The sequence below is a fragment of the Macrotis lagotis genome, chromosome 1 (assembly GCF_037893015.1).
Source record: "Macrotis lagotis isolate mMagLag1 chromosome 1, bilby.v1.9.chrom.fasta, whole genome shotgun sequence".
Classification (NCBI taxonomy): Eukaryota; Metazoa; Chordata; class Mammalia; order Peramelemorphia; family Peramelidae; genus Macrotis; species Macrotis lagotis.
The window spans coordinates 141,493,365-141,513,792 of NC_133658.1; the positions used below are offsets into that span (position 1 = coordinate 141,493,365).

Below are 20,428 nucleotides of genomic sequence, written 5' to 3' on the forward strand. Positions count from 1 at the left end.
TCTCTTGGTTCTTCTCCCTTCACTCCACATAAGTTCTTGTAATTCTTTCTATGCTTCAACCATTCATGGTTTTTTATAGAACAGTAGTACTCCTTATCATTCATATACCATAACTTGTTCAGCCATTCTCCAATTAATGGGTATGCCCTCAATTTCTAATTATTCTTTGCAACTACAAAAAGGGTTGCTGTGAATATTTTGGAATATGTAGGACTTTCCCCATTTTTTTATGATTTCTTCTGGATAGAGGCCTAATTTTAGTGTTACTGAGTCAAAGGCTATGATCAGTTTTATTGCTCTTTGGGTATAGGTCCATATTGCTTTCCAGAATGGTTAGATTAGTTCACAGTTCTATCAACAGTATATTAATGTCCCAAACCTCCCACAACCTCTCCAACATTGATCATTTTCCCTCCATCTTAGCCAATCTGACATTTCTTCATTTGAAATCTGCCTGTTCATATCCTTTGACCATTTATCAATTGGGGAATGACTTGTAAACCTTATAAATTTGATTCAGTCTCTATATATTTTAGAAAGGAGACCTTTATCAGAACCCCTAAGCTGTGAAAAATTTGTTTCCTACCTTTCCTTTTTCTTCAGTTCTTGGCAGTCTATTTTTAAAAATAGTTTAAGTAGAATTGAAATTAATTGTTCCTGGAATGTTTGGTAAAATTAACTTGTAAATTCATCTGGACCTAGACACTTTTTATTGGGTAGTTTATTGATAGTTTCTTATTTAATTTATTGGCATACAGTTGGGCAAAATAGCTCTGAATTGTCTCTTTAATTTTCTCATTCGTAGTGAGTTCACCCTTTTCATTTGTCAATATGGTTTTCTTCTTCCTTTTTTTTTAAATCAGATTTACCAAAGGTTTATCTAATTTATTGATTTTTTCATAAAAACAGCTCTTAGTTTTATTTATTGGATCAGTGATTTTCTTTCAATTTTATTAATTTCTCCTTTGTTTTTCATAATTTCTAATTTGGTATTTAATTGGGGATCTTTAATTTGTTGTTTTTCTACCTTTTTTGAGTTGCATACCCAACTCCTTGATCTCCTCTTTTTCTAGTTTATTCATATAAGCATTTAGAGATATAAAATTTTCCCTAAAAATTGCCTTTGTCTGCATCCCATAAATTTTGATATGATGTGTCATTGTTATTTTCTTGGATGAATGATTATTTCTATGATTTGTTGATTGACCTATTCATTCTTTAAAATTAAATTGTTTAGTTTCCAATTAATTGACCTGGAGTCAAGAAAACCTGAGTTTATAAATTAGCTTATTAAATGACCCTGGGCAAGTTCTATCTTACTCACTCTCTCCATCTGTAAATTGGGAACAATAATGGTAGCTACCTTACCAGTGTAGTTGTAATGATAAAATGAGTTAGGTTTGCTTTACAAACTTTAAAGCATTATTTAAATGAAGATGATGTTGATGATAATGGTGATGGTGATTTTTTTCATTATTCATTCTTTTTTTCATATCATTTTTTATCATTCCTTATAATGCATTCCATTGCATTCATATATCACAATTTTTCCAGCCATTCCTAAAATGATTGTCAACTACTTTGTATCTAGAACATTGTTACAACAAAAATGCTCCCAAATATATATATACCTTTTTGCAAAGTCACAGAATCTGAATTAGAGGGTTCCTAGTGACTATCTAGATATAATTGTAACTATTATCCAAAATATATATACTGATTTTTTGTGTTGCCTCACTAAGACATCCAGTGATCCTTATTGCCTGCCCTTTCAAATGGAAAGTTGATTTGAGGGTTGCGATTAGGAGAGAGAAGGAAAAATCAGCCCATATAATGATTTTTTTTTAATAATTTTAACTTGAATGACAGGATAAATTATATATTATGATATAGATAGCATTTCCCATACTATTTTGCAAACAAAAATAAATCATCTTTCATGTCCTTCTCTTCAAATTAATGCCCCAATCAGACCATTTTCTAATAGGTAAAGTAACTGGAAGCTAGTAGTGATTGAACTTGAGCCTGCTTTAGACTATTAGGGATGAAGTCAGCAGCCCTAACCCATAGAATAGTTTCTTTCAAAGTCTTGATCATCTGATTAAATTGTGGTTCTTGGCCTCTTCCCTGATACTAATGGAGAATTGTTACCACACTAAAAAAGATTTCCTTTATAGAGTCAAAGTTGAAATTCGACTCTTTTGAGCTGTGATGTTCAATCTCTTGTCCTGACAATAGAATCCCAATTATAGAGCAAATGCATTTTGTCTTTCTATTATACAGATAAATATATATTAAAATATGCTTTTAAAAAATTGTGTCATAGAGGATACCTTGAATTCTCAAAATCCATATAAATGAAGCTGAAGCTCTGCTAGTTCTGACCAAGCTAGAAAGGTTTTGAGGATGGGTTCAGCTGACCTTTATCATGAGAAATTAGAGTGTAACCTACATTAGTAGAGGAAATGTTGATGAAACCATGGGTCCTTGAAGTATTGTAAACCTATGCCACAGAACAAGGAACAATTGAGGCTATAAGAAGCAATGAATTTATTAAGAATTCTTCCTAAAAAAAAAAAAGGGGGCGGCTGGGTGGCATAGTGGATAAAGCATTGGCCTTAGAGTCAGGAGTACCTGGGTTCAAATCCGGTCTAAGACACTTAATAATTACCTAGCTGTGTGGCCTTGGGCAAGCCACTTAACCCCATTTGCCTTGCAAAAAAACTAAAAAGAATTCTTAAGAAATTTGGGTATTTATCCGAAAGAACTTGCATGTTAAACATAGCAAAGAACCTTATAGATAGGGTTTTCCCAAAGTTTTAGTTTTAAAATTTATCTCTACTCTTTCCTTCCCATCTCTATCAATGTTGTCAATGTGATGTTGTTAATGTATAGTGAATTATGAAATTTCTTATTATTTCTAATGTTTGTTTTTCCTAGTCAAGATCATTTGCTCCAAAGCTATCACCTCAGTATGTGGAAATACATATTGTCTTGGACAAAGGTTTGGTATGTCTTTATTTCTTTGATCTTAAAATGGATAACTTTATGGCCTGAAACAAATTATACTGTGGACCCCTTCCACTTCTTCTAACTCCCCTAAAATTTTTTTTCCAGCTAAAATTACTGGAAATGAACATAAAGGGTTGAAGTCAAGACTAATCTAGGACTTGTGCTAGAACAGAAAATTTAGAGGGTACAAAATTTAAAGGTCCTACTTATCCTCTTTCAGTAGAGTGGGGGAGGTGAGAAACACAAGCTCTGAGACTAAGGCCAGAAAAGGATAGATTTGGATGTCTCTATTCCACATAGAATCCTTATCTGTCCAATTCTGTTCCAAGGCTTTTCTCTCTTTTTCAGATAAACTATTTTCATTCCAAAAAGGATTCTAAAAATCCTTCCAGGCACTTTTCCTTCCCCCAGCTTAGAGCAAGTGATAAGCTATAGAACTACTATCTACTTCCCAGACCCTGTGGTAGAGTATTTTCAATGCTATCTGTGATCTTGAGTAAACAACTTAAGTGACCTCTTCAAGCTTCTGATATTGTGCTCTTTGGGTTTCTCTAGTAATTAATTCTACTCCCACTCAATGTAATTTGTATCAGTTAACTCTTTTATTGACATGATTTGCTTTTGCATTATCTGCATTTCCCAGTATATATCCCTCCTCCTAGCCCATACAGAAAACCATTCTTCATATTAAAAATATGAAGAAAGAAAGGAGGAAAAAACTGTACATAACTAAACAAGAGATTAAAAAGTCTTAAGTTAAAGGCAGTACCTTCCCTATGGTTTCTCTCCTCTGCAAAGGAGCTGGGGGTAATATATTCTCTTATCCTTTATTTGGGGGCCATGCTTGGTCCTTTTAATTATAGAACCTTCAATTTCAGTAGTTTATACTGTCATCTTGATTCTACTTTCTTTTATATAAATATTTCTACTTCCAGTTTATATAAATATTTCTTCACTTCTTTGTATTTGTTTTGTTCAATGTTTCTTATAGCACACGAATATAGTTACCTTCACAATCTACTTAGCTATTATCTAATTGATGTATTTTATTTTCTGTACTTTGCTCCAAAAACAAGTGTGTCTATAAATATTTTGCGGTATATAGAGCCTTTTTTCTTTCAGGTATATATGCATATTTGCATAGTGTGGAATTATGAACATTTTACTCATGTTTCTTACATAGTTCCAGATTATTTTCAAAAGTAATTTTACCATTTTGCATGTGGCTTTTGTTTTCAAGAATAATCTTACCATTTTGCATATGGCTTTATTTTAACAATTTTGCCATCTCATTCAATTTTGCTGGGCATGAGGGAAAATATCAGGGTTATTTTGGGACTTATTTTTCTTGTTGCTGACTTAGAAGTGTATGATGATTTAATTTAAAGAGTTTTACTAATAATTCATGGAATTTGACTACATTTTTAATAAAGGATTGTTGATTGAAACTTTGTTAGGTTCTTTTTTTCTGGTAGGTTGATCATCTATGTTCCTAATACGGCAGTCAGTTGGCATTTACTTTATCATAAAAATTCACATTTGGATACCAAAAAATCCAACCAATCCTAAAAAATCTTTTATAAACTACAAACTTGGCAGCCTCTATATTTGAATTCTAAAATTCTGTTCAGTGTGATAATGTAAAGACAAACATCAAAACAAACACATCAATCAGAATTTAGAATGAATGTCAGAGGGAGGCATGAGTCAGCTCTATGCTCAGACCTAGCAGTCCCTGTGACTGCTCCAGAAGGATGTCAGTCTAATATAACTTTTTATAATTGCTCTTGTGTCTGTGTGTTTTTCTGATGTGAATGATCAATTTAGAGCTCAAAGGGACCCTAGAAATCCTCTCAACTAATGCATTTGGCAAGTCACTTAACCTCTTTGCTTTATAAAAACTAAAAACAAACAACAACAAAAAAAACCAAATAGAGCTAGAGGAAATTTCAAAACAGAATTGCCTCTGTCCACTAAATATTTTGTGTTAGCTGTTTTCAACAGCACTCAGGTTGCAGCAAGAAGTCTTCTTATATGATCATGATGGTGACTATTTCAGTCCTTTACTTTTCTTCTTAAGCTTCCCATACCATTGCCCCCATTCCTATCAAAATATCCTGCTTCTCTTTTTTCTTCATCTCACCACAATTCCCTAGCATCATCTTCCATTATTTATACTTTAGTTTATAATGAAGAGAGGTTTGCCATTTGTACATGCACTTATAAACTCATTACCTTCCTTTAAACCATGTCTTTCTAATCCTTAAAAAATGCTAACTTTAATATCCTACATATCAATCCCCTTCTAAGTGAAACTCCTTGAAAATTGATTTCACTTAGTTCTTCAACTTTTTCTCATCTCACTTTTTTTTTTAAACTTTCTGAAATTTGACTTCAGATCTCATCTTACCTCACCTGGAATTGCTCTCAGAAAAATTACTTAGCATCTCTTAATTGGTATACTTAAGGATCTTTTCTCACTCTTCATCCTTCCCAGCCTCTCTGCACAATTGATTGGACAGTGTTGACTACCTTTTCCTTTTAGGATAGTCTCTTCTCTCTGGGTCTCTAGGTTTTAATGACATTACTCTTACTTGATTTTCTTCCTACCCGTAACCTGACCATTTGTCATCAGTCTCCTTTGCTATAGTATCATCTACTTTCAGCCTACACAATAGAAATGTCCCCTATTAGTCTTTCATGGCCCCTTTTCTCTTTTCATTTAGTGACCTCATCAGTTTTCTCCATGAATTTAACTCCTAGATCTATATATCCTAGTTAATCTCTAATACTACATGCATCACCATCTTAACTGTTGCATTTTTTGAAGTGTCTTAGACATTTCAAACTCATTATGCACAAAATATAACTCTTTCTCCCCCAAACTTCCCTCTTCAAAACTTCCCCATATATATTCAGAGCACTACAATTCTGACCTCAGTTTGAAACCTCACAAACTCTCTCCACCTCATTTGTCTAATATGGTTTATATTTTCCACAGCATCTTTATATTTATTTATTTGTTTTTTTTTTTTTTGCAAGGCAATTGGGGTTAAGTAGCTTGCCCAAGGCTACACAGCTAGGTAATTATTAAGTATCTGAGATTGGATTTGAACCCAAGTACTCCTGACTCCAAGGCCGGTGCTTTATCTACTACGCCACCTAGCCGCCCCAAGCATCTTTATATTTAAAACTGCTTCTCACTCAAACAGTACATAGGAGGCATTTAATAAATGTTTGTTTGCTTGATTTGACAACCACTACCTTAGTTCATATTATCATTTCTAGGTTTCTAATTGGTCTGTCCCTACTGTAATGCTCCACACCAAAGTGATTTTTTAAAAGCACAGATCTGACTGTGGATTATGTTAAGCATTCACTCAATAAACTACAATAGTTCCTTAATACTTCAAGGATGGAATATTAATTCATGTTTGGAATAGGAATTAATGAACTTGAACCAGAAGTCTTCTGCTACTGTTGATTGCATTTATTCCTACATATCTGTTGAAATAGTCTCTTGAATTAAAGCTTGCCTTCTTGTGGGGGTCCAGCCTCCGTGGGGTCTTTGGAACCTGACAGGAGGGATACAGTCAGCGAAATGAGTTGAGTCAACAAAGGGGTAAAGGCAGGAGCAGGTTGACTGCCTGTCAGCTGCTTGGATTTATTTTTATAGTCTCAGAATCATGTATGATTCCAGCAAGCTGAGATCATTTCCTTGGTTACAAAAGTGTACAATTTTCATCATCACTCATATAATTCATGTGATTACAAGTTTTAATCATATGATTACAAGTTTAATTAATAATCATATAGTTAATTGATTTCTTATCCCTACTCAGACTGTGATGAGCTCAACCTGTTACCTTATTTATTACTACATTGTATAGTTGTTAATTCATTTAAAGTTATTAATTAAGCAATTCTTTTAATAGAAAGTTTTTTATATTTTTTGTGTAATTAATGTTTTTTGATACACTTCCTTAACAATCTATAGTGAAGGTCTTTATGCTTGTCCACCCATCCATTAACTCTTACAATAACCAATTTTTCTTTTAGGCCTTGTTGGTAGAAACCATGGTTTCTGTGACTTTTTTATTCTTTCCCATCAAACTAAGGCTGCTAGAGTTCACATATCAGTCACATGTACTGTTTTCTCACTCTCTTTTTCATATATTCCTGTGTATGATAAGGGGGGCAAAACTATTAATTTCCCTGGAATTCTATCTGACCCATCTTGTATCTGTATTCCCTGTATATATTCTGACATCTCCTTGGAATTCCCAGTGTTTGGTTTTCCAGAGATTTCATAATGTTGAAGCCTCCTCAGGGAGAGGCAGTCCTGTTAAATTTGGACAGAGTTTACAATCTGTTTTATTCAAGGAATTTTTCTGAAATCCTTCCTTTATAGTCATTCCACTATTAGGGTGAATAAATATTGCAATCAATAATAAACCTATAAGGGGTGGCTAGGTGGCATAGTGTATAAAGCACCGGCCCTGGAGTCAGGAGTACCTGGATTCAAATCCGGTCTCAGACACTTAATAATTACCTAGCTGTGTGGCCTTGGACAAGCTACTTTACCCCGTTTGCCTTGCAAAAACCTAAAAAAAACAATAATAAACCTATAAATATTGGTATGCATGGAATCCCTATATATATTGAAGAAGGAACTATTGTTCCATCAGGTAGTGTGATTGCCTTGAGTCTTCTTGCTGCGACTGTGTCAAACAGCTTAGAGACCCTGGCTCCCAACACTTTCTTTTTTAAAAATGTCTTTTAATTTTTATTTTAAATTCTTTTATTTATAAATTTTGAGTTTCAAATTCTCTCCCTCCTTCCACACCCTCCTCACCTACTGTGAAGGCAAGCAATATGCTGTCAGTTATACATGTGAAATCATGTAAAACATATTTTCATATCAGCTTTATTTTTTTTAAAAAAAAGCAGAAAAATAAAGTGATGAAATTAAGCTTCAGCTTATTAGTTCTCTCTCTGGAGTTGGAAAGTTAGAAACATTTTTTTTTGTCATGAGTTCTTTTCCTTTTTTTAATAATTTTTTTGGTTTATTTTATATTATTACAGTAATCTTGTCGTGGGAGTAACAAACCTTTCTCCACCCAAAAAAGACAGAGAAGCCTCAAGGATAGTGAGAAAGAAAGAAAAGTGTGTTCAGATTCCAATGGCTCTTGTCTCTGGAATGAGTTGCTTTCTTTATCATAAGTCCACCAGAGAAGTTTCTTCACGATTTTTCCCACAGTTGCTATTACTAGCTGTATTTCCCTTTATTCTATTCCTTCCCCATTCTCATTTATTCTATTCTCTCTCCTTTTACCCTGTCCCTGCTCAGAAGTATGTTGTATCTGAGTACCCTCCCCCATGATCTTCCCTCTCTTCTGTCACCTACTCCCCCCTCCCTCACCCCATTGCCCTTTATCCCATCCCCTTCCTCCCATTTTTCTCTAGGGTTAAAGATAGATTTCTATACCCTATTAAGTGTGTATGTTATTTCCTCTCTGAGCCATTTCTGATGAGAATGAAGGCTCATTCGTTCCCCCTCACCTTCCCCCATTCCACTCATTTCAAAAGCTTTATTGTGACTCTTATGAGAAATATCTTATCCCCTTCTTCCTCTCCTTCCCTTTTCTCCCAGTACGTTCCACTGATTACATCTTTTTACTATATTATACCTTTATATTCAGCTCCTTCCTGTGCCTTACATAAATGTGTGTGTGTGTGTGTGTATATATATATATATATATATATATATATATATGCCTTCTAACTGCTTTTATAAATGACAGCATTCATATGAGTTATCAGTATCTTCTTCCCATGCAAGAATACAAACAGTTCAATTCAATTCCTCATAGTTAGTCCTCATTCACCTCCTCTATGGTTCACCCGAGTCCTGTACTTGGAGATTAAACTTTCTGTTCAGCTCTGGTTGTTTCAGAAGGAAAGTTTGAAAGTCTCATGTGTCGTTGAAAGTCCATCTTTTCCCCTGAAAGAGGATGTTCAGTTTTTCTGGGTAGTTGATTCTCAGTTGTAAACCGCGATCTTTTGCCTTCTGGAATATCATATTCCAATCCCTTTGAGGCCTTAATGTAGATGCTGCCAGATCCTGTGTAATCCTTATTATAGAGCCATGGTAGTTGAATTATCTGTTTCTGGCAGCTTTTATTATTTTGTCTTTGACTTTGGAGTTTTGGAATGTGGCTAAAATATTCCTGGAAGTTTTTCTTTTGGGATTTCTTTCAGGAGGTGATTGGTGAATTCCCTCAATTTCTATTTTGCCCTCTGCTTCTAGGATCCCGGCAGTTTTGCTGAATTGTTTCTTGAAAAATGAAGTTTAGGCTGTTTTCCTGGTTATGACTTTCAGGTAACCCAGTAATTTTTAAAATATCTCTCCTGGGGGCAGCTAGATGGTACCAGTGGATAGAATACCAGTCCTGGAGTCAGGAGTACCTGAGTTCAAATCCGGTCTCAGACACTTAATAATTCCCTAGCTGTGTGGCCTTGGGCAAGCCAGCCACTTAACCCCATTTGCCTTGCAAAAACCTAAAAAAATAATAATAATAATAATTACCTAACTGTGTGGCCTTGGGCAAACCACTTAACCCTGTTTGCTTTGCAAAAACCTAAAAAAAAAAATTATCTCTCCTGGATCCAGTGAGATATTTCACATTTTCTTCTAATTTTTGATTCATTTGTTAGTTTTATTTCTTCCTGATTTCCTGCAAAGTCATCGGCTTCCTTTACTTCTATTCTACAGTTGAAGGAGTTATTTTCTTCAGAGTGCTTTTTTAATCTCCTTTTCCAGCTGGCAAATTCTGCTTTTTAAGGCATTCTTCTCATTTGCCTTTTTGTGTGGCTTTTTCCATTTGGCCCAAACTGGTTTTTAACATTTTATTTTCTTCAGCATTTTTTTTTTGTTTTTCTTTCACCAAACTTCTGACTTAGTTGTTATGATTTATCTTCATCGCTCTCATTTCTCCTACCAACTTTTCCTCTACTTCCCTTAAATACTTTTCAGAGTCTTTTTTTGAGCTCATCTATTGCCTGAGCCCATTTTTTATTTCTCTTGGAGGTTTTGGATACAGAAGCTTTGACTTTGATTTCTTATGTATTTCTTATGTATTTTGATCCTTCATGGGACCAAAGTAATTTTCTGTGGTCATATTCTTCTCTTTCTGTTGATTACTCATTTCCACAGCCCATGACAGATTTACTGTACTTCCAGGGCTTTGGGGGGGGGGTTGGGACACCCCACTGGGACCTTAATTCCTCCAAGGTTTTATGAGAGGTTCTGACTGCTCTCTTGTCTGTGTTCAGGCCCTCCCCTCTGCCTTGGAGCTGTGAGGAGGGTCCCTGCTGGGCTATGGTAGTATGGGGCCCAGACTGCAACCTAGATCTGAGTGTGGGCAAACAGCAGAGTCCTGTCCCAGGGATAGCAGAGAGATCTTTGCAGTCTCCCCCAACCCCCTTTCTGTTTGTGGACTGGGAACTCTAGAAGTGCTGGGTGGCTTCCTCAATTCCCACTACAGTTTCTCACCTGTTCTGAGGCCAGTGCTCCTTGCTCACTCTGGTGCAGCAGAGTTCTTTCACCACCCCTTCAGGCTGTCTCTGGTGATCCCTAGCCAAGAGGTCTAGAAACTGCCCCCTGTGCCATGGACCCAGGCACCCCCCCACTCTTTTTTGTTTTTTGCAAGGCATTGGAATAAGTGACTTGCCCAAAGTCACACAGCTAAGTAATTATTTAAGTGTCTGAGGCTGGATTTGAGCTCAGGTCCTCCTTACTTCAGGGCTGGTGCTGTATCCACTGCACCACCTAACTGCCCCTCATCACAAATTCTTTAGAATTATCTTGGTTCATTGTATTGATCAGAGTAGCTACACCTTTCATGGTTGATCAACATTGCAACATTCATGTTACTATACACAGTGATCTATCAGTTGTTCTCACTTCACTTTGTGTCAGTTGAATCAGTCCTGCCATGTTTTTTAAAGCTATCTACCTTGTCATTTCCCAGTACAATAGTGTCACAATTTGTTTAGCAATTACTCAAAATGATATATGTTTTTTTCTTTTTGGTATAGCTCCTACAGATATTTTTGTAATTTTAAGTCCTTTTCCTTTTTCTTTGATCTCTGAGATCAAAGGTTCTGCACAGTTTTATAGCCCTTTGGACATAGTTTCAAATTGTTATAAAGAATGATTGGACCAGTTCACTCTTCTACTAATAGTTGATTAGTGTCCCTATTTTTTCCCCCTCATCTCCAGCATTCATCATTTCTGATCTCAACTGTTTTAATTTGCCTTTCTCTAATAGTGATTTAGAGCATTTTTCATATCAATATAGGTAACTTTCGTAGCTTCTTCTGAAAATTGCCTATTTATATCCTTTGTTTATCAGTTGGGGAATGGATCTTATTTTTTATAAATTTCTAAATTCTATATTCAGTTCTATATTCTGTATTTGAGATATGAGGCCTTTATCAGAGAAACCTAATGTAAAAAATTTTGATGTTATTTCTCTGTCTCTGGTACTTTTTAGCAAAATGTAGTTTCCCTGTTTATCTCTTAATTATATTTTTGCTTTTCTTTGCTGAGACCATAAGTGCTACTCCCTGCCTTTTTAAAAAAATCAGTTGTAGTATATTAGCTTCTATTTCAGCCCTTTATTTTAACTTTATATGTGTGTGTGTCTTTCTAATCCATTATGCTATCTGCTTCTGATTTATGGGTGAGCTCATTCCATTCATATTTTCCTCCATCCCATTTTCTTTTTTCTCTTTTTCTCCTATCCTTCCTCAACAGTCAATTAAAAAAAAATATTTCCTGGTCTTTTATAACGAGCTCCTGGATCTTCTTTTCCCGTTTGGTTTACTTTCTCTTCGTAATTGTTTTTCTTGGATTGTTCTTTTCTTTTTTAGTTTTTCCCTCAGTCTTTTAAATTTGATTTTTAAAGTCTTTTTTGAGTTCCTCTATGGATTTTTTTTGAGTAGATAGCCATTCGAAGTTACTTTTTGGGATGAGAGGCTTCTAATTACTTCAATTCTTCCTCCAAAGACGAACCTCACTTTTCTTTTTTTTCCCAGAGTAACTGTTTATGATTGAGTTCTTTCTCCTTTCCCTGCACATCAAAAAAAAAAAAAAATTAGCAATTTTTACTTATATTCACCTCTAGTCCTATGGTATGGGGGATGGTGTCTCTGACCTTAGGAGCTTTGTCCTGGACCCACCTCTATACTCCTTTCTCCCTTTAAGCCACAACTGGACCCCTCAGCACACTTTGATGGAAATGATGTTGCTCTTTGAGAACCCTTCAGTTCTTTCCTCTGACCTGGAATCAAGAAGAATTCAATTCTGTTATAAGTATCCTCAACCAACAGTGTCACCATGCCACTGCCTCTGCATTTACTGGACATTTGCTGGTTCCTTCTAACCCAAGACTGCACCTCACCTGCATAGTTGGACCTGGCATTCCTAATCAGCAGAGGTTTTTTTCCTCTTGCCTTATCAGATCCCAAACTCCCCACACTGTCTGGGAGATGAGGCTACCATCTAAATGACTGACTTTAGGGATTACTTCTTACTGTTTCAGGGAGTTAACCTGGAGGTGTTTGCACTTCACTCAAATGGCAGAACAATTCAGGATCTTTCTTTGGATCTTTTCCAGTTATCCCAGAAGGAACATTGGAACTTCTCCTGCTGTCCCAGAAAGACCATCGTTGTACTGCAACTTTTAGGTTATTGGGCTGCTCTGTTTTCACCCTGAGGTGTTTTTTTTTTTTTGCTTTGTTAGTGGAGAAAATCTGGAGAGTTTGGAAATTTCTGGTCCACTCCACACCATCTTCCTTTTCTCCAAAAGTTAATTTTGCTTCTAATCACAGCCTTCCTTAATTTGTCCCCCTCTTTATTATCTCCCCCCTTTCTCTTATTCCCTTCCTCTCTTATTTCCATATTGTTTAAGTTATTTTTCTATACACAACTGCACATGTCCATGCATGCACACATACATACATGCATACATACATACATACATATATATGTGCACACTCACTTCTTCCCTTTTTTTTTTAAGGTTTGTTTTTTTTTTTTTGCAAGGCAATGGGGTTGAGTGGCTTGCCCAAGGCCACACAGCTAGGTAATTATTAAGTGTCTGAGGCCAGATTTGAACTCAGTTACTCCTAACTCCAGGGCCGGTGCTCTATCCACTGCGCCACCTAGCCACCCCTCTACTTACCTTTTGAACCAATTTTTGATGAGAATGAGGGTCAAGCATTATCCCCCACCCCCACCTCATATTTGATTTCCACTGTAAAAACTCTTCCTTGTGGAATTCTTTATATGAGAAAATTTCCCCATTCTCCCTTTCCCTTTTTCACAGTGCATTCTTTCTTATACCTTCATTTTTTTTTGTCATTCCAGCATAACTGACTCATACCCATGCCCTCTATGTAAAATTTTTTAACTGCTTTAATAATGATAAAGTTCTTAGGAATTACATGCATCCTTTCCCTTATAGGAATGCAAATACCCATACTACTCTTTCACGTTTACCTTTTTAAGTTTCTCTTGAAGCATTCTGTTTGAATGTTATATTTTCTACTCAGCTCCAGTCTTTTCATCAGAAATGCTTTAAAGTCCTCAAATGTCCATTTTCCCTTCTAAATCAGTTTTGTTAGATAGGTTATTTTTTTGTTGTAATTCTAGTTCCTTTACCTTGTGGAGTATCATTTTAAATCATCTGCTTTAATATGGAAACTGTTACATCTTTTATGATCTTGACTGTGACTCCATGATATTTGAATTGTTTCTGGTTTCTTGAAGTATTTTTCTCTTTGACCAGGGAGCTCTAGGATTTCACTGGGAGTTCTTATTTTGGAATTTATTTTCAGGAGATAATCAATGGATTCTTTCAAAGTCTATTTTACTTTCTGAATCAAAGACAGTAATTTCTTGAAATTTGATATCTCTCTCTTTTTTATCATGACTTTCAGGTAGTTCAATAAATTCTTAAATTATTTTGCTTCGATCTATTTCTCAGGTCATTTGTTTTTCTGATACTTGTTTCATATTTTCTTCTATTTTTCATTCTTGTTTCTTAATATCTCATAGAATCATTAACTTCCACTTGCTCAATTCTAATTTTTTTTTCTATTTTCATTGGTGAGCTTTTGTGCATTAGGTCAATTCTATTTTTTAAAGTGGTATTTTTGTACCTTTTTTTCCCCTTACTAAGCTGTAATTGTCTTTTCATCATTTTCTTGTATCACTCTCATGGAATTTTGAATGGACTTGAGTCTATTCAATCCTTTTCTTTGAATTAACCTTAATTTTAAAACTGTTTTCACATTGTTGTCTTCTGAGTTTTTATGTCTTGTTCTTCTTGCCACCAAAGCAGCTTTATAAATGGTCAAATTCCCTTTTTGATTATTCATTTTTCTAGCCTGTTTATTAATTTTTAATTTTATGTTAAGTTGGGTTCAACTCACCTTGGGCTAGGGAGGCCCTGTTCTAAGGTTCAGGGTTTTTTGAGATGCTGTTTTCAGAGTTGAGGGATTACATGTTTTTGGTGCTTCCAGGATGGTGGAAGATTGGAAGAGATGTGGGTACTTATCTCCTAGTCTACACTTTGATCTTTACCAAGGAAGAGGCCTTGGTCCCCTACAACCACAGGTACTTGTCTCTATGCCTTGGAACTGCAACCAGGGCCCTTGCTCCCTGTGACTTGACCCCAGCAGTCTCTCCTCCTTGGAATTGTGACCAGGACAATGTTTGGGTAATAAAGTTGTCAATCAGTTCCAGTTATACTCAGTACCAACAAAGGGCTCCCTTAATCTCTTTTAAGCTCACCCTAGTACTCTTTGGAACACATTATTCTATTCCCTTTCCTTTTACTAATGAGTACAAAATAATCTTTTGTTATTTGAATATCTTTTCCATTGTATTTATTTGAAGGACTCTCTTCTGTTGGCCTTCAGAATTTGTAGCTTCTGAACTAAATTGTTCAGTTTAACCACTCTGTGTCCAGAATGTCAAAGCCTTAGTTCTTATTTTTTACTTCTAGAGGTAATTTATGAATTCTTTGAATTGGAATTTCACTTTTCTGTGTTCAGAAACTGGACACTCCTATTAATTTCTTCTTTGTAGTGTTAAGGTTTTTTTTTTCCATGTTCTTCTGGGAGTGATGTTTAGGTTGTCTCTCCACCTCCTGCCTTTGAAATCCATGTATTTTGCTTCTATAGTATATATATAATATATTTTCTTTTAATTTCTTGTCTTTTGCTTCTTCTGGGTTGGCCTTCACTCCTGTCTATCTGAATTCGTAATCTGTTGTTCTCTTTTTTGTTTCTTTGGTGAGGTTTACCATTTGCAGATTTAAATTCTTCTATACGTTAATTTTGCTGTGTAGGACGAACTGCTCTCATAATTCTTATGTCTCTTTTAAACTGCTCAGGAACAGTATGTTGTGATTCCATGTTCTCAAATTCCACAGGATGCTCAACCTCACCAAATGCTGCATCATTTTTCTTCATCTTGCAATATTTATTCATAGATACCTGAACTTGTTTACTAGATCTAGAAACCATATTTCCTTCTGTTATTGTTTTTTCCTCTTGATTTATCTGTTTATGTTCAAGGTCTTTAGAAATAGTAAGTGATAAAATAATTTGTATGATTTGTGCTTAGGTCTAAAAAATAATTTTTTAATTATTTAAATTTATTGAGTATTTAAACTTACCTAATTTAAATGTATTAAATATTTTATTAATAAAAATCACTTTCATTTTTCAGTATGATTACATGGGCTCTGATATTGAGGCAGTAACAAATAAAGTTATCCAGATTCTTGGTCTTATAAATGCAGTAAGTTTCCTTCCTTTTCATGTTATATGGAAAAAAATTCATTGTTTTGACTTTAGAATTGAACTGATTAACTGTGGCACTGTTGTATAATAAATCATTCTAACAGTCAAATGTAAATGAATTGTATGGCCCCATCAAGATAATCATTTACTAAGCAGCCACTATATGTAGTACCTTAAACTGTGAGTTTCTTTAGAGCAAGCACTGCATTTTGCCTTTCTTGGTATCCTGAGCTTTTAGCACCAGTGCTTAACATATAGTATATAAATAAAAAATGTTTGTCAACTGATCTAGCACATTTCGTAATGCAATCTAAAAAAGTATCTCTGTAGTTGTTATCTTTTCTATTTTTAGATGTTTACCCAATTTAGAATGACAATTGTATTGTCATCTTTGGAATTGTGGACATATAAAAATAAGATTTCCACAACTGGGGAGCCAAATGAAATATTACAAAGATTTTTGGAATGGAAAAATTCTTTTCTGATCCTACGGCCTCATGACATGGCATATTTATTCGTGTAAGTCTAATATTTCTGCTTTGCTAGAAATAAAACAAATACATTGTCGGACATTTTTGTTATGGTCTTTTACTTTTATCTCTGTGTGAATAGGGGGTTTTCAGAAACTCTCATGTGATAGTAGCAACTCTGTGCCATAGTAAATAGAATTCTTTATTTGGAATCGGGAAGGTCCGAACTCAAATCTAACCTTAGATATGTATTACTGATGTGACTCTTGACAGATCATTTTCTTCTTCTGTGAAATGGGACTAGTAATAGCACCTACTTCCCAGGGTTTGTAGAGATTTTTGCAAAACTTAAACACTATATAAATTGTAGGTATTATTTTGGGCTATTATTGGTTGTTAAGAAGTCTGTATAGTTAGATATGGTTGCAGGGTTCCCTATTTTTTTCTATTTTGCCCTTGAGAGACAGACCACTGCAGTTATTTGGAGGCTTCTTGCCTACAGTCTGGGTGAGTAGCAAAAAACTGGAGGAGTCAGACTCCAGAGTTCCTGGCTACAGTGATCTGAGCTTCTACTTCTGTGACTGGTATCAGAGAGCAGTACTGTGAAACAACTAGACACTGATCAAAAACAGGTTTGAGTATTGGGGAAGGTTAGCAATTATGAAACTTGGTGGATGGGGTACTGGTCTGACTTCCCACACTGCCCATCTTTCCTTGATATACAGAAGTGACATTTCAGAGACAAAGATCATCCCCCAGAGTTCCTATTTATAGGTAAGCATAGTTCAGTAATACCTCTAACAAGTGATATGCTGGTAAATGTTTAATAACCAGTTAATTCTCAGAAAAATATAGTATTTATGTTTGTATGACAAGGTGCACTTTTAAGTTGAATCTTCATTAATGCTTTTCCTGTCACTTTCTTAAATCTAGGTAAACAACAAAACAATAAATCAGGCAAGGATTTTTGAGTTATAAATGTTCATATTGAAAATTCCAGAGCTTGACTAGTTAATTCTAGCAGATCACTACCTCTGATTATAATGATATATGGGTTAATAGTCTTCTTCTTTAACCTACTCTCACATAATGAAATAACTTTACACCTTACCAAAGCTAAATCCTCTACCTGTTCAAGTGATTCCATTCCATACTGTCACCCCAACAGATTATTGTGTCTATCAACTTCAATCTTTCACTTGTTTACTGGATCTTTCGCTTATTTTCAATTTCTTCTTGTTTACAGGAACATACCCATGGTTGCCCAGTTTGAAAAAAATCCGCCCATGTTCCATTCTTCAGAACAAACTATCATCCCATATCTCTTCTGACCTTTGGCTAAATTAAAAAAGTACCTCCACTTTATTTCTCTTCTCACTTTCTTCTAAACTTCTGACATTATCCATCTTCTAATCTTATTCCACCAAAATTGTTCTCTCCAAAGTTATTAGTGATATTTTAGTTACTAAATTCAATGACTTTTTTCTTAATCTTCATTCTCCTCGACCTTTCTGAAGTCTGACATTTTGATCATTCTCTCCTCGTTGATATTTTCTTCTAGCTAGGTTTTTGGGACACCACTCTGTACTAGTTCTCATACTAGTCATCTAACCATTCTTTTCTCTTCTTAGCTGAATCCTCCTCCACATTACACTCTTTAACTATAGGTATCCATTCTGTTATGGGCCTCTTCTTTTGTTCTATACAATTTTACTTGTTAATTACCATTTCTATGCTGATCATTCTTAAATCTCTCTTTCTTGTCTCTGTGCTGACCTGCAGTCTTACATCTCCAACTGCCTTTGAGACATCGTGATCTGAAAGTCCATTAGACCACTTCAGTGTGAAACTGATCATCTTTCCCCCAAACCTATACCTCTCCTACCATCTTTATTACTGTAGAACACAGCACCATCTTCCGAGACTCTCAGGGTCACAACCTAGAAGTCCACAACTGTCTTGTGGACCTCCTTTTCTCTGCTGACACTACTATCACTCATATCCTCATACCTAGATTATTGTAATAGCTAGCTGGTGGGTCTGTCTGTCTCAAGTCTCTCCTTAACTCTAATCCATCCTTCATTCAGTCACTAAAGTGATTTTCTTAAAACATTTGCTTCTTACTTCCAATCGAAACCCTCCAAGTCTACAAACTTCAGTGACTCCATTGCTTTCTGGGTTAAATACAAAATGTTGTTTGTCATTTTCATAGCCTAGCCTCCTCCTACCTTTCTAGTCTTCTTTATACTTTACTCCCCAATAGTACTCTTTAATCTAATGAAACTGGCCTTTTAGCTGTTCAGGAACAAGACATTCCATCTCTTGGTTCCAAGGCATATTCTCTGACCAATCCCCAAGTCTGAAATGTTTTCTCTCCTTTGCTCTATTAAATACCCTGATTTCCTTTCATCTTTTACAGAAAGTCTTCCCTAGGCGCCGCCAGGTGGTGCAGTGGATAAAGCACTGGCCCTGGAGTCAGGAGTACCTGGGTTCAAATCTGGCCTCAGACACTTGAGAATTACCTGGCTGTGTGTCCTTGGGCAATCCACTTAACCCCATTTGTCTTAAAAAAAAAGTCTTCCCTAGCCTCTTTTAATTCTAGTGCTTTCTTTCTGTTAATTTTCTTATTCTCTATATAGTTTACTTTAGATAAATGTGTTTGCAGGTTGCCTTTTCAGTTTGATTGTGTGCTTCATGCAGGGACTGTCTCTGGCTCTTTATGTATTCCTAATGGTTAGCCAGTGACTTGCACAGAGGAGGTACTTAATAAATAGTATTCCTTGATAAATAAAAAACCAGCCTAAAACAGACAGAAAACTTATAGTGACAAATTTTGAAGATAGAAACAGAAACAAATTTGATTAGGAGTAAGAATGAAAATTGTTTGGAGTGAGTCAGATGCACAGGAAATTTTAAAAAGGCAGGTAGAGAAAAAAGGAAGGACAATATTTAGAATCAACAGAGTATTAACAAGGAAATATAGTGCCAGAATTGTTAAAGCTTAACATGAAAGCAGTTGGGGGGGGGGGGCAGTGGATAGAAAGCCAAGTCTGTAGTCCAGAAGACTTTTCTTTCTAAGTTCAAAGAAGACCTAAGACACTACTTGTGAGACCCTGGCCAAGTCATTTAACCTCATCTATAAAATGGATTGGAGAAGGAAATGGCAAACTATTCCAGTCTCTTTGTCCAGAAAAACCCCAAAATGGGTCAGGAAGAGTTGAACAGGACTGAAAAATAACTAACAACAAGAAATGAGCTAAGATTGGTGGAAAAAGATAAAGATCACAAAAAGCATTACTATTTATTTTAAGTTGTAGTGAGAAAAAGAAGAAATTCAAAATTTGAAAATGCTGCTTAGAGTAGCTGGAACAATATTAACAGATGTCAGGAAAGGCAGAGCTACTCAAGTCTTATTTTGCTTCTGTTTTCTTTGCCAAGGATATAGACTTTGTATAGGAAAAGAGAAGAAATAATAGCTCATAGGGAGTTGATCCTCAAGATAAGTAAGGAAGAACATAAGAATAACTTAAATGTCCTCAAGTCAACTGTTCCATATGAACTGCATTTTAAGGTACTGAAAAAATAAGTGGATACATTTTCTGGCAATTGCAAGTCATCTTTGTAAGAACATAAAAAACAGAAATGAGGGGCATCTAGGTGGCACAGTGGATAGACCACCAACCCTGGAGTCAGGAGGACCTAAGTTCAAATGTGGCCTCAGACACTTAATAATTACCTAGTTGTATTACCTTGGGCAAGTCACTTAATCCTATTGCCTAGCAAGCCCCCCCCCCAAAAAAAACATCCCCCCCCCCCCCCGAAATGAGAAACATAGAATTGGAGAAAGAAAATGTCTTCTCAAAGAAGAACAGAAAATGGAGTCTGCAGACTATAGGCCAATGAGCTTAACTTGAGCTCCTTGCTTGTTTTCCTTTCAAAAGGAAGTCGTAAAAGCAAAAGCCAGTTCAACTTCACTGAAATTTGATTATGGTGCAATATTTTTATTTATTTTGATAGTTACTTAACTGGTGGAACAGGGAAAGTCAGATATAATAATTTACTTAGAT

General features: G+C 35.5%; 1 protein-coding gene across 2 annotated transcripts in view; it reads left to right on the forward strand.

Moving 5' to 3' along the window:
• The window catches only part of LOC141504149 (disintegrin and metalloproteinase domain-containing protein 32-like), a 104,883-nt gene that overhangs the window by 23,926 nt on the left and 60,529 nt on the right, over window positions 1–20,428 (forward strand). The window contains exons 7-9 of one of the 2 annotated variants that reach the window (XM_074208975.1): window positions 2,941–3,009; window positions 15,818–15,889; window positions 16,244–16,410. The exons of the other annotated variant lie outside the window; for it this stretch is intronic. Coding sequence (XP_074065076.1) covers window positions 2,941–3,009; window positions 15,818–15,889; window positions 16,244–16,410 — 308 coding nt within the window. The remainder of the gene's footprint in view (window positions 1–2,940; window positions 3,010–15,817; window positions 15,890–16,243; window positions 16,411–20,428) is intronic. 2 annotated transcript variants of the gene reach the window in all.